At 37.6% G+C, this 22168-nt stretch overlaps 2 protein-coding genes and 1 long non-coding RNA gene across 4 annotated transcripts; 2 read left to right on the top strand and 1 right to left on the bottom strand.

Moving 5' to 3' along the window:
• The first annotated feature begins 8881 nt into the window (after nt 1-8881).
• Nucleotides 8882-11231, top strand: LOC133721664 (uncharacterized). Its single transcript, XR_009852292.1, has 2 exons — nt 8882-9020; nt 11016-11231. It is a non-coding gene; the product is annotated as an uncharacterized LOC133721664 (long non-coding RNA).
• On the bottom strand, nt 10427-12337 carry LOC133721663 (protein PHLOEM PROTEIN 2-LIKE A1-like). 2 transcript variants are annotated; one of them, XM_062148345.1, is made up of 6 exons: nt 12294-12337; nt 11996-12074; nt 11842-11899; nt 11340-11620; nt 11002-11117; nt 10427-10878 (listed from the first exon to the last, which is right to left on the bottom strand). In XM_062148345.1, exons 4-6 carry the CDS (start codon nt 11409-11411, stop codon nt 10509-10511), a joined length of 558 nt encoding a protein of 185 aa, XP_062004329.1. In that variant the 5' UTR covers nt 11412-11620; nt 11842-11899; nt 11996-12074; nt 12294-12337; the 3' UTR covers nt 10427-10508. The 2 variants fall into 2 exon arrangements, with proteins under 2 accessions (XP_062004329.1, XP_062004328.1); XM_062148344.1 differs by lacking the exon at nt 12294-12337 and having other exon boundaries at nt 11996-12223.
• An 852-nt stretch (nt 12338-13189) lies between these two features.
• On the top strand, nt 13190-14182 carry LOC133722842 (eukaryotic translation initiation factor 2 subunit alpha homolog). Its single transcript, XM_062149707.1, has one exon. The coding sequence runs from the start codon at nt 13190-13192 to the stop codon at nt 14180-14182; it is 993 nt and encodes a 330-aa protein (XP_062005691.1).
• The last annotated feature ends 7986 nt before the right edge of the window (nt 14183-22168 follow it).

Below are 22168 nucleotides of genomic sequence, written 5' to 3'. Positions count from 1 at the left end.
GGAAAATCTTAACTCAGCCTCATAATTGATGAGTTCAGTTAGTTATTAGGAAATACTTAAAACACCATCATTATAAGGAATTTGAAGGTCTGCTAAATACAACCAGGGTTCTAAAAATCGGCCTAGGCAGCGCCTAGGCGCTGGGCGTCGAGTCACCGTTCTGATTATAGGCTAGGCGATGGCTGTAGGCGTTTGGCTCCTTGGCGGCCACCTAGGCGGTCTAGGCGGAGTTTAGGCGGTCTAGGCGGAGCTGCTCGGCGCTGGGCGCTGGAATATATATATAAATTTTTTTCAATTCCTCAAGTTGCAGGTGACGACGGCGGCGAGGGAGGTGAGGGTTTTGAAGCGGAGGGCGTCGCGGTAAAGGCGGAGGTGGAGTTGAAGTGAGAGAGAGTCCAGGTCGGGTTCAGAGGTTTAAGAGATGGATTCGGGTTGGGACTTGAGAGAGGAAGGGGACGGAGGTGGGGAAGAGGAGGAGGGTTGGGACTTGAGAGAGGAAGGGGGCGGAGGTGGGGAAGAGGAGGAAAGTGAAGGTGACGGAAAAGAAGAGGTGGCTTTCTTTCTTGTTCTCCATTTTTTGGTAGAGTGAAGAGAGAGACAGAGAATTCGGGGAAGAAGAAGCAGGGGAGAGAGAGAGAGAGAGGAAGTGAGCAGTTTTTTCACTTTTTGTTGTTATATGGTTTGGCCACGTTGACATGATAAGGTTAATTTGAATTGAGATAAGGGCACGTGAACGTGGTTGTAGTGTTTGAATATAATTACTCAATCAAATTATTAAGTGATTTTAGTATTTGAATATAATTATTCAATTAATTATCAAGAGTTATGTGAAAATTTTAATTCATTTGTATTTATTATTAAAATAAAATAAAAACTGCCTAGTCCCCGCCTAGGCTCCTGGGCGCTAGGCTTCGGGTTACCGCCCGACTAGCGTTTTTTAGAACCTTGAATACAACCACTCTTTTACAAAACATAATTAATACTACCATCAAGGTCCGCTCAAAACAGTGCATGGCATACCAAAGGCGCATCCAATATATACAATGGAAAAGTTTGAAATGTGCTAGAGCTTGACAAACAAGCAATCCGGCTTGAGAGGCAGCATCCGTTAGTAACTAGCTCTTGTTTCTGGGAAGGCATATATTAACCGACACACACTAACTGGAAATTATTAAAAGAGTGTAACACATGTTAATGAGATGATAGAATTTACATAAAGGAGAGGATCTTGTGTTGAGATTCAGAGTCCTAAAATAGTGAACCAAAAACAGTACACGTGCACCATTTTAAAACAAGAACATAGATAATGAAACTCTCGGCCAGTGAACCGCCTTAGCAAAGTGTATAACTGTATAATAAGTGCCACACGGCCGGCCAGATGGGGGTCTTGGGCCGGGCCAGTGTTCTCGGTCCTCTTTGGTGTTTTTTGTTGTTTTTCAATTTGGTTTGTTGCTATTTGGTTTCTGTTGTTATTTGGTTGAGAATAAGTCCCCCCTCTGTTGAGCGGGGGTTTGGGTGTTTCCATGTTGCGTCGATGCCATTGTTATGGTATCATGGTCGTTCTGTAGCTCCATCTCTATGGCTCGGTCTGTTGGCCGTGCTGCCTTTTTTTCAACGTGACGATGAATTACCCTTACACGTGGTCTGGCTGTTTTGGGACACGGTGTTAGAATGGGTGATGCGGTTCATTGTCATGTTGACTACAGGGTTGTATCGCTACACTAGAGTTTGGTTGCTATTCATTGTAGCCCGCTTGTATGGGCGTAAAAGGTGGTCGGGGTTTGGGCTTGTTTGGCTCATGGACGTCGTTCTTTCGGGCGGTCCCGAGACTATGGTTCTGGTTTGGAATGGGTTTTGTGGTTTGATTCCACAAACGGTTGTTCCTTGTAATGTTTTTGGTTAATAATGGATTTGGTTACTTTCTCAAAAAAAAAAGGCTCTTTTGTCGTTTGTTACTTAAAGTTGCGGCAGCTCAAAACTGGCTCTTGTATCAGTTAAATTTAAAATTTTCCTGCTAATAGCAGTCTTTAATTGACATATATAACTTCAGTTGTCTATTCAAGTTGCCACAATTAATCGAAACAACGAGAACGAAAGATTGAGCTACGTAGAAGATAACATGCATTGGAACCGTAACAATGGATCGCTAGTGATGGATAGAACTCATCCACGCGCGTTTTGATAATTTTGTGATCAATTAGGATTCCCGGTCTTATTCTACAGGTAATGATTATTTTCTTTCCTAGAAACTTTTGCCTATCCCTATTAGGATTAAGGTTTGCCCAAGAAAAGTAGAAGATATATAGCTGCGATGGCTGCGATGCTTCTCTTGTAAGGTTTGTATTTAAGTCAATTTTTTTTTGGGTTAATGCTCATACACTCCGAATCCATGAGAATACTTCTCATACACCCCAATGTCTTATTTTTATTCCTCTTTACACAACATTTTCTTCCTTTTCTTCCTACCTTCCCATCTTGTCAAACTTCCTACCATTAGTACCCTTCTTTGTTGTCTATTTCAGTTTTCTTTGCTGTCTATTTCAGTGTTTGCATAACAAAAGTTTTGTTGAAAGGGCCCATCAGAGTTTTATTTGTTTAAATATATATGCAGATGTTAACAGTCATCCTCTATTTTTCAACGGTAAACAGTACGCTTTACTATTCAGAATTTCGATCGTTGACAGACTAGAGTTAAATGTTATTTGCCAAAATACTACAAAAGAATTGAAGAAAGAAAGAGAAAAACTGAAAAAATTGAAAGACTATAGAGACAGTCTGAAAAGAGAAACTCCTAATTACTGGGATCTCATCTTTAGTATCCAAACTATGATCTATAAAGTTGAGCAGGATATTGAAAATCTCTTATATACTCGCAAAGAGGAACAAAAGCCTCTTGATTATTTGAGCATTGGTTAGATCTGCAAATCACTGGTATCAGAGCTTGTAAAAGGTTCAGCAGGGGAATCCCAATGGGGACAATGTCTGATTTGATAATAGAGAGACTAAATTCTCTATTAAAATCTTCTGATGAAAAATATCAGAACCTGCAGAAAGAAATATCTAGATATCAAGATCATCTAGAAAAAATACCTGTTATAATTCACCAATTAGAAAAATTGGAAAACAAACTGGATTATATCAAGGAACTTCCAAAAACGGAAGAAGAAAAGCTAACAAATGTCAGTAGAAAAATCAATGAACAGCAAAAAATGCTGGATTCTATGAAAAATATACTAAAGGACAAGAAAGTGCCTACAGTAAAAACAAAGAAAGCTAATGGATTCAAACCATTAGAAAGACCAGAAAAGAATCCTGTTCCAAACATGATTTTTCTGGATCCATCAACTAGTTCTACTAGTATTCGGTATGAAAATCCGAAAGAAACTCGAGATGTCAAAATGATGAGCATTTTCGGGAAAAAGAAAGGAGTACAACTCCTAAATGCTGAAGAATTCGAATATAACGAAATCGAGCATGAGGTAAAAAACGCCTCAATTCCAAAGCTAGATTTCAAACAGATCTACAAAAGGGGAACGTTTGATCTAATGGATAGCCATCATTTCAAACTACTAGAATTCACAACCACCTCTACAACAGGAGAAACAGATCTCTTGATGATCACTCCTGCTGAAGTTGCCAGAGCAAGAACAAAAAATTATCAATTTATGCACATTGGAGCAGTCCAAGTTGGCATAAAACTTCTTGCCCGAGAAGGCATAAACTGTTCAGTTCTATGTGTCTTACAAGACAATAGACTAACAGATTTTCAAGCTAGTCTGCTAGGAACCCTTGAAGCATCTTTATGCAATCAAGTGACTTATTTCAACTGCTTCCCAAACTTCTCAACCAGCTTGAAAGATGCAGCTCACTGTCTAAGACTGAGAGTCAAGACAGATGGCATATCCATGAAAAAAGATATGCAAGAATTGGCAATAGTATACAGAATATACTATAAACTGATGAGTACCACAGTAGAGCCAAAGACAAGGATATCAAACATCCGTATGATTTTGCAGTACCCCTATACGATCAGTTCTATGGAGATCTCTCAAATCTGAGTGAAAAGGCTAAAGAAACGGCCAAATCAAATATCTATGCTCTCAAAATCTGTGACATGAGATATTTTGAAGAATACTTGAATGAATTTCAAGAATATTACTGTACGATTGGTGAACTAGAAAATACTGATCTAGTCAACCTGTTGCACAGAAAACTCCCTGAACCATAGAGAACAGCTATGAGAGAAAGCATAGCTGAAAAACCAATTGAAAGATTTTCAGTTGGAGGAATTGCCGACAGAATCAGGCAATTACTAAAAGAACAATGCAAAACCAATCTTAGAGCTAAGATGGCCAAGAAACAACTCAAAGGAGTTGAAAATTTCTGTTACGGAATACTGGATATGCCAACCAACTGGGGATGTCACGAATCCAAGTTCCACAAAAAGAAGAAAGAAAAATATTACTCTAAAAAATTCAAAAGGAGTAATCAGAAAAAAGATTGGAAATTCAAGAAAAGTTCCAATTACAAGAAACAACAGGATGAAGATCCTAAAAGAAATTCTTCAAGAAAAAGAAGAATACTCATCAGCATAAACAACCAAGCAAGAAAGCTTGCAGATGTTGGTTATGTAAAGCTGAAGGGCACTATGCCAATGAATGCCCGGAAAAGGGTAAAAGATCTACTAAAGCTCTCTTTGAAGAATATGAGCATATAGTAGAAACAGCAAACATGAAAGGCTACGAAATAGCCTATTCTGATGATGAAGAAGACGACGGGTCAGTATACTCTGCCTGGTCTGAAGAAGAAGAATCATCTGATTCTGACACAGATTCTGAAGTAGAGTACTTAGAATCCAGACAGATGAATGTCTTGAAAATAAAAAACTGAGAAGAAAGTAAGACTGAATCATTATTGTCTTCTTATCAGGTGAACCCTGGTACATTCGTTTGTGACTACTGCCTATGTCACAAAAAGGATGGTCTCCCTATGTTTTGTGAAGAGTCAAAAAAGACTTATCACAAAGAATGCTTCATAGCTGAAGCAAGAAGAAAAACCAAGAATGGCCTTGTCAGCCAATTGGTAGAACAAGAATATGAAGAATATTTCTCTGAACAAAAAGAGAAAAAGGTAGAAGCCTTGTTCCAAGAAATCATGGAACCATCTTCCTCAAAAATAAAGGAAGAAATCATCGATGAAGAAAAGATCGATGACAATATTGAACTGGTTGAACCACCAGAAATTGTTCCAGAAGAATGTAAACCATTCATTCCAAAGGAACAAGCTCAGGAAAATGAGCTTCAACAATCGAAGGTCGTCTCTACTAGTAGATACAGCAACTATATAGAGATTGGATTAAAATTCCCTGATCACAAAAAATATCATCTACATGCCTTTGTAGATAATCGATCGGGATTTACTGTTGCAAAGAGATTTGCAATTCCAGAAAAACTCTGGAAAGAAGATAAGAAAAGAACTGCTACTGGTGTCACCTTTGACGGAAGTCACCTTACAATGAACAAAGTAGCAAAAAATGTTCATATCACCATTGGTGGAGGAACATTTATCATCCACAATGTTTGGCAATCTGAAGGCCAAGGATCAGATTTCTTGTTGGGAAATGATTTTATTCTCCAACAGAGATTTATTCAGGATGAAGAAGCGATAGGCTTCAGAAAAGGAGAACGGGTGTTCTAGGCAGATAGGCTTACTCAAGCCAAAAATGTGGTAGGACCAAACTTTACTACCCAATATAAGAGATCGCACCAGAATAGTGGTGATCTTACCTACCAACCCAAATTTGAACCCATACTCCAAATCAAACAACAACAAGAATTACTTGTTGAATCTTCTGAAGAAGAAGAAGAAGAAACTAGTGAAGAAGAAGAAGCTAGTTTCATCCATGAGCATAACCTCAAGCACTTCCAGAATAAGCTTGAGTCTCAGAAAATTCCCACTCTTGATAAAATCAAGAAACTACTCGAACAGAATATCGATGTAGACCCTCAGAAGTTTTGGGAAAAAGACCCAGTGGTCTGTGAATTAAGATTACATGACATGAATGCCATTTGTCATGTCAAAGCCATTCCTCAGTACAAAGAGGAAGATCAAAAAGAATTCAGAAAAGATGTTGAAGATCACCTGAACAAGAGATTAATTCAACCTTCCACTAGCCCTCATCATGCTCCAGCATTCTACGTGAGAAATCATACAGAAAATGTCAGAGGAAAAGCTAGAATGGTAATTGACTACAGAGATGTCAACAAGAAGACTGTCAAAGACGGTTATCAAATTGCTCAAGTAAGAGTACTGATCAATCAGCTCAGAGGAGCTAAAGTCTTTTCAAAATTCGATGCAAAGTCGGGTTTTTGGCAAGTCAAGATGCATCCTGAGAGTATTCCTCTCACTGCATTTGGAACACCACAAGGTCATTATGAATGGTTAGTAATGCCTTTTGGTCTAAAGCAAGCTCCCTCAATCTTCCAGAGAAAGATGGACAACATCTTCAAACATGTTGCGGAGTTATGCGTCGTCTACATAGATGACATCCTTGTCTTCTCCAAAAATAGAGAAGAACATATGAAACACCTCCACGAGGTTGTAAAGCTGATAGTTCAGCATGGAATTATCCTAGGTGAAAAGAAAATCTTCTTTATCCTCGATGAAGTTGATTTCCTAGGAATAAACATCAAGAATGAAGTGATAAAACTTCAACCTCATATCCTTAAGAAGATCTGGAAGTTCCCAGATAGAATTCCTGATGCTAAGAGTCTAGAGAGATTTTCAGGTGTCATAAATTACGGGAGAGATTTCATTCCCAAAATCTCAGGGTTAACAGCGATGTTATCTCCTAAGACAAGTTCCAAAAGAAAATGGAACTTCACAGAAGATGATGAAAAAATTGTGAAGCAGATAAAAAATCTCTGCAAAAACCTCCCTCCTCTACAACAACCAGAGGAAAATGATGAAATTATCCTTCAGACAGATGCGAGTGATAATTATTGGTCCGGTGTTGTTCTGGCAAAAACGCCTGGAACTAACATTGAAAAAATCTGTAAATTTTGTAGCGGCAAGTTCAACCCTGCAGAACTGAATTATCCCACATGGGAAAAAGAAATTTTGGCTGTTAAGAAAACAATTTAAAATTCTCCATCTTTTCTTGGAAAAACCTTTACTGTTCGCACCGATTGTGCTAGAGTAAAGAATTTCAAAAATTTCAAACTTGATAAAGCTGCTGATAGAGGAAGATTAGCAAACTGGCAATTATTTCTTAACCAATATGATTATGTTGTTGAATTAATTGCAGGAAACAAGAATTATCTTCCAGACGCCTTAACCAGAGAACTAGCAATGTTCAGCCGAAAAGACGACGACGAAGGTCGCAATCCCAGAAGCAGAAGAACTGGGAAAGAACATGAAACTGCTGAGGATCCCAAAGAAAAAATCCTCAAAAGATTCCTGCTAGGCCCAAAAGGACTAGCCACAACTGATCAATCCCAGGGTAAAGGATTGGCTAGCCCGTCTCAAACGGCAGACGGTAAAGGCTCATCAAGACCGTTGACGGCTGTTGCTTTGCCAAAAAGCAAACCTACTCCAACTGGAGTAATAAATGTTTTTAATTATGAACTTCAAACATTTGATGCTCCTGTGTTCAGAACTGGCAGGAGACTGGCTTATCACCAGAAAGCAATTCTGGATAATCTCCTATTTGCTTTTCAGGAAAGAAGTAGTGGTCTGATGTTCCCAGCTCTCTTTGCACTTGCTGAAGAGCTCTATGAAAATGCTAGACCACAGTTTGAAGAACTGCATACACAGCAGAGTGCTGTTAGAAAAGAAAAAATTCACTTCCTCAAAGATCCAGAAAGTGCTAGAGTCCCTATTATAGCACTAAAAGAATCAGATTGGCATGAATTCCACAGTCTGATAGGAAGTCATAATTCTGAGGCATGTATTCCTCCAACCCTCTTTATTATTGCAGGACCCTATGTTGGAAGATACTTAGTTAATGTTCAGAGTGAACATCCTCAAGAACACAAGCTTTGGCTTGTTGAAAATGGTTTTGTCCATAATCTGTGGACCAAAACAAACGATGATCTCAAAGGCCTGCCACCTATCATTGTCGACATAGTCAAAAATATTAGAAAAAATGACTGTATGCTTCGTCTGAAGTTCAGATCCACTCCACCAGAATGGATCCAGAAGGCAAACGGTGAGGTTGAGTACATTTCTCCATATCATTATGTGAGAATTATTCAAAGAAGATATCTTCAGCCTGCCTGTGTGGGATACAATGGTCAACCAAATTCAAGCATCCCATGGATGAAGGCCATGTCCCTAGAATATATCAAAAAGATCAACTCTGAAGATACAAAGAATACCTTCCTGGCAGCAGGAGAAAAAACCATTATCACTGCTTATGATCACCCTGACGTAGTCAGCAGTGACCTCTTCCTATCTCTCACCAGAAAAGAGATAGACTCGACACTGGCATACTTACAGTAGGTTGAAAGGCTTGAAAATGACAACCACTATAAAATGTATGTTGATACAGATGTCGAAGATAATGCAACCACTACCCGAATGACACAGGCAGACAACGACTCCTTTGTCCTTGGCCACAACTCAGAAACTGACGAAAATATGTGAAGCTACAGGTGAAGAATAAGCACCAAAATTGCAACTGTATAACTTTTGACTTTGTCAAAAGCTACTTTTGCTTTTTCAAAAAGAAAAGAAAAAGACATTTCACCTACTATCTTTATGCTTTCCCCATCCGACCTCCATCATGAGGAGCACTCAGGAAAGCAGAAGAGTCACGGAGTTGTTCTGTACATTGTGATATTTTGAATTCTAGTTTGAAGTCCGCTCCCTATATATGGAGCCTTAGTTTCAGTTGTTAGGCATTCGAAAAACGGAGAGAAACAGAATCAGAAAAATTGAGCAGAAGAGTCTTCTCTCAAATAGTATATCAGTGTGCTTCCCTTCCTGTCTAAGTGTGAAGTAGTGTGCTTTCATTTCAAGTAAGTATCTGTTCTCATTCTTATGGATAGCTAAACAGCCTTTTTGCTGTTTACCTGAGAATGAGGCTCTGAATGTTTAATATGTATGTATATTTGAATAAATAAATTCAGGTTGCTCACCCACTTCATCAAAAATTAGAGTTGTCATTATGTTTCATTAATTATATTTGTCATTATGTTTCATTATCTAGATGCATGCATCCCGTAGAAATCTAAGGTTCTAATTTTACTATTCACCTGAAAAAATCAGTTTTAAACCAAAAATCTAGACAAGCAGCAGTGATTCTGCCTGTTAAAGTAACCGTTAGGTGAAAAACTTAGGCATGTTGAAGGCTAGTCTTGTTTTTGTTTTTGTCGTTTGAAGCAAAGTTTTTTTTGGTAGAATGATATTGCTAAAACCACGGGTCAACATAGGATACAAAAGGCATTATCTTGAAAAGACCTATCCCTATTAGTCTTTTCCTAAAGTAATAGTGTAATACAAGAGTGTTGGGCAGTTGGGCACAATACATAAACTTTTTGGGTATACGGGAAATAACCTTTTTTTTTTCCCTCGCTCTTTTACTTTTTCTGCCCTCGGGTTAGGTATAACTGTACAACTACAAGTCTACAACCCAAATAATAATGAACCAAGTTAAAGACACAGCTCATGGTGCATTGGTGCTGATCGATGATCTCATTGGGTTTCACATGTACATCAGTGCATGACGAGAATTCTTTTCACATCACAAAAATGAAGTCAACAAGACTAAATCACCAAATTCAAACTCTATGGTCATTCAAGAAGCCACGATGATGAAGTCCGAACCACACACGTAACATTAATTTATGATAAGCTTATACAAAATATCTTAAAGCATATATCATATTTGATTCTAGTCTAGAGTAGTCTATACTGATGTATATATTGCAACTTGCAAGTGTTACTATCTAGTTAGATCAAGATAATTCAACATACATTTCCAAAACATAACGTCTCTTTTTCTCTTTAAAGTATAATAGAGGCCCAGGAGTCATCAATTGCAATTATTCTGTATTTCTGTTGGTGCATCTTTTTTCTTCCTGAGGTTTCCATTAAGTTGATCATTGTTCATATGCATTGTATGGATACCAAATGAATAAAATATGAATGTTGACCAAATAGAACCACTTTTTATAAAACACTAGTGGCAGTGAATAGTGTAATGTAATGTAATGTTTTTTTTTTTTTGTTTAACAAAGTGTAATGTAATGTTCACCTCTGACCCTTTCAGGTATATTTATTTGTACTCAAATTTTTGAATAGTTCTAGCTCTGAGCTAAACTTCATTAATCATTCTAGTAATGACTTTCATGGTTCATTTGCCATAAAAACCTTATTTGACTTCAAAAATTGCAAGTTCTGAGATTTTATTGAAAACCATTATATATGCAAACCACTAAGAAGTTTTGCTGATAAACTCAGAACATTCTCTCTCTCCGCTCATAAGCAAAGTTTTGAGTACCCTCTCAGTTTTTAGGCCGAACGGCAACGCCCTTGATCAGAAGTCCACTCTTCCATTTCCCATCTTCATATTCATACATCGAAAATTCAATGTTCCCAAGTAATCCTGTTGATGCTCTAAACTCGCCTACTGGTATCTCTGTCCATTGTTCTCTAGGGATTTTATTCAGATCAGCTTTACGTTCTTGCTTGTTACCATCTGGGAGAGTGAGGCTGACATTGACAGGAACTTTCCATCCATAAGCTGCAGCTTTCAACATCACTATAAATACTACTTCATATATGGTTCCTGGTGACAGCTTTGTGGAATCAATTTTTCCATGAACTTGAAGCCAGCAGACCTTTAACAGTTCAGCGACATCGATAAAGACATTACTGCAAGGAAACTGAGAGTTAGGACAAAACTTATATTAGTCCTAACATTAGTTAATCAACAACACATCACATTTGCTTTTCCTTTGGTGACATTTCTTGATATTTACTGGAGTTTAATTGTACCTTGTTTCTTCCAGGGAAGGCCAGTGCCAGTACTGTTTGTCTTCAGCCCAAATGATTGTGAGATCCCTTGGATACACCATGAAGCTGTTGTTGGACTTCTTGTCAACCCAGTACTTCTGTAACAATAACAGCGATAGTGTTAATACTCGGAAAAAGGAATGATAATTGATATTGATGATGTTCATGTACTTGTTAGTTGATTTCAATTGTCTTTTCTGAGGTGCGCTTGTTTAACAGTCACACAAACTTCGATTAGGAGCAGAAATGAAGTAAGAAACAGACAATTTCACAGTATAAAAGCATAAATATGAAAATTTTCAAAGTTATGAAGGGCTTGCCTTGTTACTTGGTTCTCCAGGTCTCAGCTGCTGTGACTGTGAGGCCTCATATCGTGAGCACCCTGTTCCCATCTCTTCAAGTTACGTACACTTCTTTTCTGTTCCCATGCTGCTAGTACTTTATATATACTAGTTAATCACTGCCACGCAATGCCGCGGGTTTTTGTGCTTGCTAAGTTTTATACATTCATTGTACATCTACATATTTCAAAAGTGGGTATCGTATGTATCCTTGGAGCAGCCCAACGTCGTGGTTCAAATGCAATATCTCGTATGTATCCCTGAAATGTGAAACAAATTCATTCAGGTGATCAGTTTAGTATTAAATAACAATATTCATGTCTCATGTCTAAGTTACAGACTCTAATGCAAGCTCAATGATTATAGGATCTTCCAACAACTTGACATATTATGGACCAACACTAACATTTCTGCAAAGCAAACAAAAAAATCATAGCAAGAAGAATTGAGCATGTAGATCTGGGAAATGAGATTCACTTACAGCAGCGATCAATTTGTTGTGGCGATATTCCTGTGTACTTCTCTCTAAACTACTCCCTCTTCAAAACCAAAACAAAACGCCAGCAAATTAAATTCACACACAAAAAAAAAAAAAAGAGGAAAATTTTCAAACTTAACCAAGCTGGATCACTTACCTTTGAGATTAGTTCTCAAGCAGACTCAAGCAATATTTCTAGTCCAAGAATTGCAACAACAGATGCAAAGAGAATGATACTGCGCATGAGCAAGCATAATAAGTAGAGAATCTTAAGATATACAAAGAACAGAAACAGGGCTGAAAAACAGTAATTCATTATGAACAATGTGCACACAATTTTGCATGTCCAACGCAGTATGGTGAATGTTGCAAGCCAAAGGTACTCATCAACTCGAAAATGAACAATAAGAATAAGAAGAGCAAAAGAGAGCGACGGAGGAAGAGAGGAGAAGCACCTGGTGGTGGTGAAATGGGAGTGGCCGGTTGCATGAGTAGAGCGAGCGCAGCAAGAGAGAGGGAAAAAAAATTGAGCTGCGGCTGAAGATCAGAGTCAATACCCGGCGGATGGCAGTGTCGTAAAAACCAAACTAATAAGGGCAATAACGTCTTTTCTGATCTCGGCTAGGCTCAAACTGCCAATGTTGCGTAGTAACAGTAACGAAAACCCAACTTATACTAGAAAACTTACCCGCGCTTTGCTGCGGATTATGTTTTTATCAATGAATTAGAACAATGAAATACATAAGGGAAATTATTACATATTATTGAAATAGTGAAAGAGTTTTTACATATTTTACCTTTTAGTTGAAGTCCATCCAAGTGGAGTTGGTGCAAAAATGATAGCTCTACAAAAGCGTTATAACTTATAAGTTAATCTGGCAAAAGTTGCTGTTGGAGGTTGTTCAAAATAGTAAGTTCTCCAGTTGTTCAAAAGGTGATTGTTTCAGTTGCAGCTGCGGAAGATGTTGGAGTTGGTTAGCAAAATTCTTAAACTCCCAAGCCTCTAGGAGTTTAAAAAACCTGGTCTTCCCAAGTAATCCCAACTTTTAGATTCAACCGTCATAAAATAGTAAAACATCGATCGCTAGCGACCGACAGATGTGGATAAGGTTTTGGCGAATTAGGATTCATTGCCTTAGTCTACAAAGAATGATTATTTCTTTCCTAGAAAGTTTTACCCAATTCTATTAGAATTAGGGTTTACTCGTCCCCATTAGAATTAGCTTTTTTTTATTGCTATATATAACTTGCGCATGTCTACTACTGGACTTGATATTGTCTGCTAATCGATCTTTCTTTCTCAAGGAAAAAAAAAACTAATCAGTCAATTTACCGAGCCCATCCATAATCCATGGCTTCCAATACGCCGAATTTGGAGTGCCGCATGTACGAAGCAAAATACCCGGAGGTAGACGCGGCGGTGATGATCCAGGTCAATAGCATTGACAACATGGGTGCCAAGGTCTCCCTCCTCGAGTACAACAACATGGAGGGCATGATTCCCTTGACGGAGCTAAGCAATCGTCGCCTCCGGAGCATCAACAAACACGTCAAGGTGGGCCGCATCGAGCCCGTCCTGGTTTACAAGGTCGACGAACACAAGGGCTACATAGACTTGAGCAAGCGGAGGCTTTCCCACGAAGACATCCAGGCCTGCGACGAAAAGTACAACAAGAGCAAGCTCGTCCACTCCATCATGCGCCACGTGGCCGAGACTTTGAACATTGATTTGGAGGAGTTGTACGTCAACATTGCATGGCCGCTGTACCGGAAGTACGGCCATGCAGCTGAAGCTTTCAAAATAATCGCCACGGATTCCGATTCGATTCTCGACTCCCTCACTCCCGCCATGTCGGAGGAGGTAAAGGAATGTCTGCTGAAGAACATCAGGAGAAGAATGCCGGTGCAACCATTGAAGATCCGAGCCGATACTGAAGTCACGTGTTATCACTTCGACGGCGTTCTTCATATCAAGGATGCGCTTCGAAAGGCGGAAGCTGCGGGGAACGATGAGTGTCCTGTGAAAGTTAAGCTGATTGCTCCTCCGCGTTATGTTGTTACTACGCAGACTCTCGATAAGAAGCAAGGGATATCGGTTTTGAGCGAAGCCATTGAAACCTGCAGGGAAGCAATGGAGCATCGCAAGGGGAAACTTGTAGTTAAGGAGGCACCGAGAGTGGTGAGTGAGGTGGAGGATAAGATGCACACAGATCAGCAGAAGAATGCGGAGGTTATGAGTAGTGGTGATGAGGGTGAGGAAGAAGAAGAAGAAGAAGAAGAAGAAGACACAGGATTGGGAGACGTCGACGTGGAGAACGCAGGCCAGGGCATTATTGAAGATTGAAAAAGCTAGTACGTGGTAGCATGACGTACACTTTATTGTTTTTCTTTTTCTTTGAACGGGTTATTGCTTTTGTTAGGCATCCTCTAGTTTTCAATTCAGTTTATGGATCAACAAAACAAATTCTAGAATTACTTTGTTGTTCTCAGTTTAATATTCTCCGCCGTTATGGCGGATAGTTGTGATTTATTAACTCTCTTCATGTTTTTTCTGCCGTTTTAAACCTTTGACTTGACAGTATATGCTTTAACTTGTACTAATTTTTCAAGTCCCCACCCCACTCTTGGGCCCCATATGCCGTGCTGGTGGGACTTGATTCTACCAATGAACATAATATAGATTACAGGCCAGAACATTAGGGATTAATTTGTAGCCCCTTACAAATTTTGATCTCTTCTTAGAGCATCTCCAACCATTTAGCTATAAGTCATTTTGACTTTGGCTTTTTGGTAGAGGGATCTCCAACCATGCTCTTGCTTTAGCTATTTTGACTCTTGAGCCATAATTGGAGTCAAAATGACTCAAGTTTGTAGAACGAAAGCCAAATTTCTTTGGCTGAAAAAATGGTGGGCCCCGCTGCATGTGCTACATATTGTAGTTAATTAATTCTCGAAAATGATTAATTTATTAAATGACTTTGGCTTTTGACTAAAGATGGTTGGAGATGCAAAAATTGAATGAATAGTGATGACATTAGGGGAGTCATATTTTACATATGGCTTTGGCTTTTGACTCAATGGTTGGAGATGCTCTTATATGTTCCTCTGACACCTCTTTGCACATATAAGCTTTTGCCTCCACTGTATTAGTTATTTACTGCTTATTATGATTACATTTGTGGGTATCACATCACATTTGTCATATTAGCACTTAACAGTATTTTGGACCAAAAAGATAATGCATGGAGCACATTAGAATATGAAATTTTTACTATACATGTGTGTACGCGCGCCATGTATAATAGAAAAACTACTTATGGAGGACATTAGAATTGATCCAATGGTGTATGAGCCCCTACATTGAAAAGTGGAAAAACTACTTATGACTTACACAACTGGATCATATATGTATGACATACACACATGTATAGTAAAAGTTCCCATTAAAATATATTGAAAAATGTAGTGTAGGAAGTGATATATCATCGTGGACAAAGTACAGCTAGCGCAGGAGCTTGTAGTTTGCCCTATTATTTGCTAATTAAGGAAAATATATATAGGCTTTCTTTTTTTTGGCAAAGAAACTTTAATACAACAAAGAAAAAAACACAAAGAACAAGCACCTCAACACCTACACTCAAAAAGACTCAAGGAGGAGGAGGGCTTAGAAGAGTACAATGCATTGCAAAGATGGTTATATCTAATTAAGTTGCTAGCCAGCATGTGTGAAATATACAATCGGCATTGTCTGAAATACGCCGGCGGTGAGTTACTGTTAGTATAAAATATTGTTGGCATTCCAAAACCTACTATACCAGCCGTGTGAAGTATAAGGAAGTGTGAAGTATAAGGAATTGTTTCAAGGGAAGTGTGGTGTGGTTGCTTTGCTCTTTCGTACGTGTTGAAGAATTGGTGGCTTTTTTTTTAGCATGCAAGATTGTTTAATTGTATTGTGGAGAAAATGCTGTCAAAAGAATATTACAGCTTGCTGCAATGATCAAAAGGTGAAGAATATTACTGTACACCTCTTCTCCTTCACATGATCATTCCTTCTGTTGAAAACCAAAAAGAAAAGGGAGTTGCATCTGGGTTTTCAGTTTTTCTATTTCTCTCCTTCGTGGAGAACATGCTATGAAAGAGAAAAGGAAGAACATGAGAACATGCTATGAAAGAGAAAAGGAAGAACATGACAACGTGGTTTTCCATTTCTTCTTATGGAAACATTGCTGTCAAAGAAGAAAGTAGGAAGCAACTACATCTGGTTGCCCGCCATCTCGTCTTGCCCACTCAATGCAATATCCCCTTGAGATGGATCCGGTGCCTTGGTGATTTGTTAGTATTAACATATTGGCAAGGAGAGGCAATATCCCATTGAGATGGATCCGGGTGAGGAAGAAAATCTTGGAGAGGTAATTAATATCCCATTGAGATGGATCCGGGTGAGGAAGAAAATCTTGGAGAGGTAATTAATATCCCCTTGAGATGGATCGGAGTGAAGAAGAAAGGTGAAAGCAACCATATCTTTTTCTTGTTGTCCACTCAATGCAATCATGAAGGCTTTGCTGTCGAAGATCAAAGTTGGAGACAATTGCAGCTAGGTTCTCTATCTTAGCTCACTGTCCGGTCCCTCCTCGTGACTCTACTCCAACCAAGCTGAAGGAGTCTTGGTTATTCTTCCTCCTATATATATAGGAGTTCTGTGGTTCTTCTTTGCATTGAAAGAGTTCAGGCTTTACAATCACGTTGTTGTAAAAGAGTCGATCTCTTTGTTTATTATGTTTTGTCAAACTGTTTTGTTCCATGATTGAAAATAGTTTGTAAAACAACTAGTGAGTCTGTCCAGGAATGATTGCCGAGGTTAGTGCAATCTCAGAGTTGTAAGTTAGTCAGTTCAGGAGGGATTGCCGCGGTCAGTGCAATACCTGAGTTGTAAGCTTGTAATCTGGTGTATCTAGTGGATTGATTTCATTTGGGTTCTCAAGAGTAAGAGTCCCGCAGTGTTTTTGATCTCAATTGAGGTTTTCACTGCGTAACCAATTTTGTTGTGTTATGCATATTCTCTGTTCTTGATTATGTTGAGTTTGTAATCTGTCGTTTATTCTGGAGCTCGTACATCCTTGTATTTACAGTTACATCATAAATGGACATAAGTTCGGGATAGAATTACACTTTCTAACTAGCTAAGTGACAAACAAATTTAAGAATTTAATTTGATATTTACTCTGGGTGAGTCTACAGTTGTGCCTTCCATTCATCATCAAATAATGAGTGTAAATCTTCCGTCTCATTTTCCGTTAAAAAGAATGTGATTCATCAAACAATATTACAATGGTACTTGTAATATCATAATGGCTCACGGCACAATAGTACAGATATCACGAGACTTTTTACTAAATTTTGGGTATCAAAAATTGCATTTGACAATAATTAAGGTATCATATGAGAATTTTACCCTTTTTGATAGGGGTGGCCAAACGAAACCGAAAACCGAAAAACCGCACCGAAAACCGAACCGTAGCCGAAAAAAACCGAACCGAACCGATTATGTTCGTGTTCGGTTTTCGGTTTCGGCTAGGTGAAAACCAAACCGAACCGAACCGAAATATTGTGAAATTTTATGACCACGGTTTACCAATCCGATCGGGTTCGAAACTATTGTGAAATTTGCTAAATTTTTTAACACACGCATATTTTATTGTAATCATCGCATCCAACGGTCAGTTTTTTTATTTTCTTTGAATTTATAGAGGTTTCTCTTTGGAGTGTATGATATATAAAGATAGGTTTATAAGAGTAACTAAGTTTGACCTAGTTGATCGACTTCGAAACGATAACCAAATTGGCCGGATTTTTTACAACCACCATAAAACATTACAATCTCTCCATCGAGTGGTTGGTTTCTCCAAATTCATTTTTCTCTTCATGGTTGCTTTAGAATGAACCTCAATAATTTAAATACAATATATAAGTTATACTACTTTAGGAGACAAATTGGTATAGGCCAATGTATTGGTAATTAAAATTGAAATTTTTATCTTATGTCAACGCACATCCATCAATGAAATATTTACAAACATGATGTAAAAAAATAAGCACGTTTCGCGGTCGTCACTTTATTGGTCAACCAAGAAAACATACAAGTGACTACGGTTGACCAATCCGATCGGGTTCGAAACTATTGTGAAATTTGCTAAATTTTTAACCACACGCATAATTTATTGTAATAATCGCATCCAACGGTCGGTTTTTTTATTTTCTTTGAATTTATAGAGGTTTCTCTTTGGAGTGTATGATATATAAATATAGGTTTATAAGAGTAACTAAGTTTGACCTAGTTGATCGAATTCGAAACGAGAACCAAATTGGCCGGATTTTTTTACAACCACCATAAAACATTATAATCTCTCCATCGAGTAGTTAGTTTCTCCAAATTCATTTTTCTCTTCATGGTTGCTTTAGAATGAACCTCAATAATTTAAATACAATATACAAGTCATACTACTTTAGGAGACAAATTGGTATAGGCCAATGTATTAGTAATTAAAATTGAAATTTTTATCTTATGTCAACGCACATCCATCAATGAAATATTTACAAACATGATGTAAAAAAATAAGCACGTTTCGCGGTCGTCACTTTATTGGTCAACCAAGAAAACATACAAGTGACTACGGTTGACCAATCCGATCGGGTTCGAGACTATTGTGAAATTTGCTAAATTTTTAACCACACGCATAATTTATTGTAATAATCGCATCCAACGGTCGGTTTTTTTATTTTCTTTGAATTTATAGAGGTTTCTCTTTGGAGTGTATGATATATAAATATAGGTTTATAAGAGTAACTAAGTTTGACCTAGTTGATCGAATTCGAAACGAGAACCAAATTGGCCGGATTTTTTTACAACCACCATAAAACATTATAATCTCTCCATCGAGTAGTTAGTTTCTCCAAATTCATTTTTCTCTTCATGGTTGCTTTAGAATGAACCTCAATAATTTAAATACAATATACAAGTCAAACTACTTTAGGAGACAAATTGGTATAGGCCAATGTATTAGTAATTAAAATTGAAATTTTTATCTTATGTCAACGCACATCTATCAATGAAATATTTACAAACATGATGTAAAAAAATAAGCACGTTTCGCGGTCGTCACTTTATTGGTCAACCAAGAAAACATACAAGTGACTACGGTTGACCAATCCGATCGGGTTCGAAACTATTGTGAAATTTGCTAAATTTTTAACCACACGCATAATTTATTGTAATAATCGCATCCAACGGTCGGTTTTTTTATTTTCTTTGAATTTATAGAGGTTTCTCTTTGGAGTGTATGATATATAAATATAGGTTTATAAGAGTAACTAAGTTTGACCTAGTTGATCGAATTCGAAACGAGAACCAAATTGGCCGGATTTTTTACAACCACCATAAAACATTATAATCTCTCCATCGAGTAGTTAGTTTCTCCAAATTCATTTTTCTCTTCATGGTTGCTTTAGAATGAACCTCAATAATTTAAATACAATATACAAGTCATACTACTTTAGGAGACAAATTGGTATAGGCCAATGTATTAGTAATTAAAATTGAAATTTTTATCTTATGTCAACGCACATCCATCAATGAAATATTTACAAACATGATGTAAAAAAATAAGCACGTTTCGCGGTCGTCACTTTATTGGTCAACCAAGAAAACATACAAGTGACTACGGTTGACCAATCCGATCGGGTTCGAAACTATTGTGAAATTTGCTAAATTTTTAACCACACGCATAATTTATTGTAATAATCGCATCCAACGGTCGGTTTTTTTATTTTCTTTGAATTTATAGAGGTTTCTCTTTGGAGTGTATGATATATAAATATAGGTTTATAAGAGTAACTAAGTTTGACCTAGTTGATCGAATTCGAAACAAGAACCAAAGCCAACCATTTCATATAATGAAGCTTTGAAATTTGATTATGAACTACGAAGCAAGATTATTGTCTTGCCAAAAAACAAAAAAAAATTGTTTTATTGAAAAAAAAAAACTGTTTTATTGAAAGAAAAAAAAAAAACCGAACCAAACCAAAAAATACACAAACCGAACTGACAATTCGGTTCGGTTTTCGGTTTCGGCCTAAAACCGAACCGATCGGAACCGAACCCACCCCTACTTTCTGAAGATCAATAAGAGTTTATGGGCTATGAGTTTTTCTCTGATTTTTGGGGATTACTGCATCTTGAAGGAACTCAAGAAGATAGGGAACTAAAGTCGAACAGATCTATTGTCTCGAGGATATGTCATAAACGCCCTCAAATTTTCACCGTAACGGACACCTTTTTAACTGATAAACAAGCGTCTGCTGTGCTTTAACTTATGTGCTCTCGTCAGCCACAATGTGTGAACAACAATTCGTCAACATTCCCAATCTGGACTCTGGAGCAACTTACTCTTGACATATTCCAGAACTCTACTCCATAATCACGGAGATATATATATATATATGAAGTATCAAGCATCGTAAATTGAATTGATATTGCAACTGGGGGAACCTAATTAACGTGGTTTAATGATTTTTTCTTTCTTTTGTGTGCGTGGAAGAAAGTTAATGATCTTGTTTTACCGCAAAACTTAAAGACATTAGCAAAACCCCAATTTTGACTAATATATAATGATAGAGTAGCCGGCCGGCCGGCCTGGACAAGGCTAGGGGATCCTTCGAACCTTGTAATTCATGTGGGAATACACATGCTGGCAACCTAAGAAAATAATCAAATAGGAATGGCGCATAGGATCGATTGACGTTGGTTTCTACATGCTTAATTTCTGCGCGTTTTTTTTTTTTTTGGTAAAATAAATAGAGGATTAGGCGATATTAGCTCCTCTGTGAAAGCCGATTTGGGGCGTCAAGCGCCCACCCACAATCCCGAATGAAAGGGGGCTATCACAACCGGGAACCCACTGCCCGTCCCTCCATTTAGATTTATTAAAAAGAAGAAAAAACAATACAAATAGGGGAAGGGGGACCAAACCAAAACCTTCCCAAGAGCAAATAAAAAAAAGAAGGTCAAAGGGTGCAAAACAAAAAGGAAATAGTAAAACTAGCCAAAACTAGTGCACGGAGAACATGATCATGGAAACCACCTGCATGGCCATCCTTTGTGCACCAACATTTGCTGCATCCTCATCAACATGACAAAGGTGCAGTTTGATCAAAACCAACATTTGCTGCATCCTCATAAATTTCTGCGCGTTTGTGTAGGCAGGAAGTTGTTATATATTTTATGACACTTGTACTAATCGCATTTTTTTATTTGTCAAATTAACTATCGTATTAAGGTACCATGGCCTTGTACCTAACGCACCGGCGTCAGCCAGATGATGCTGACCACTGAAGCTTCTAATGTAATTTCTCTTACCAACATGTCACAGTTCACTGACATTATTTTTTAAAATTTTTCATCTCCTAAATTTCTATAAATCATAGTATCATACTAATCAAAAGCAGTTTTGGCATCTCTCTCTCTCTCTCTCTCTCAAATGGATCCCTACTGTGAACAATACTACTCAGAAATGACAATATCTTCTTGGTTGAGGATCAAAGGTAAGCATGACCTTACCTATGCTTTGAGTCAGTTCTACTAATTAATTTTTTGATTCATATGAACTCACATTTTTCATTATCGCCAAAAATATGTCATCGATCATAACTAACACCACTACTAGCAAAAGTAGCAATACACACAGATTTTAAACCTACTGACTTTCACACTGATAAAAAATCTGTGGGATTTGATCTTTAGCTACAGACATCAGTGTGAGATGATCAACTGGACCCTACAACGCACATGTTGCCAATATTACCCACTGAAATCTGTGTGACATAAAATTTCTCACAGATATCCGTGTGTCCCAAATATTAAACAGATACTGACATCTGTGGGAAAAGTTCTACACACGGATATATATGTGTAATAACAAAAATATAATTTATTAATTACTTTTATATAGATAGACATCTGTAGCAAAGGTTTTACACACAGATATCTGTGTCTAATAACAAAAAAATGATTTATTAAACTATTGTATATTCATAGATATCTGTAACAAAGGTTATACACACAAATATCTGTGTCTAATAACAAAAATATGATTTATTAAATAAATTTATACGTATAGATATCTGTAACAAATATTTTACTCACTGTCATCTGTGTCTAATAACGAAATAACATTTATTAAACAACTTTATACTTACAGATATCTGTAACAAATGTTTTACTCACTGTTATCTGTGTCTAATAACAAAATAACATTTATTAAACAATTTTATACTC

The sequence above is a fragment of the Rosa rugosa genome, chromosome 7 (assembly GCF_958449725.1).
Source record: "Rosa rugosa chromosome 7, drRosRugo1.1, whole genome shotgun sequence".
NCBI classification, from domain to species: Eukaryota; Viridiplantae; Streptophyta; class Magnoliopsida; order Rosales; family Rosaceae; genus Rosa; species Rosa rugosa.
Note: the sequence above shows the minus strand (reverse complement) of the source record. Positions and strands in the feature narration are given on the sequence as shown.

Coding starts and splice junctions, on each gene's coding strand:
- LOC133721663 (XM_062148345.1), bottom strand. CDS start 11,411: ATGGGAACAGGGTGCTCACGATATGAGGCCTCACAGTCACAGCAGCTG. Junction 11,118..11,339: donor CTGGAGAACCAAGTAACAAG/GCAAGCCCTTCA, acceptor TTATTGTTACAG/AAGTACTGGGTTGACAAGAA. Junction 10,879..11,001: donor CCTTCCCTGGAAGAAACAAG/GTACAATTAAAC, acceptor GTTTCCTTGCAG/TAATGTCTTTATCGATGTCG.
- LOC133722842 (XM_062149707.1), top strand. CDS start 13,190: ATGGCTTCCAATACGCCGAATTTGGAGTGCCGCATGTACGAAGCAAAA.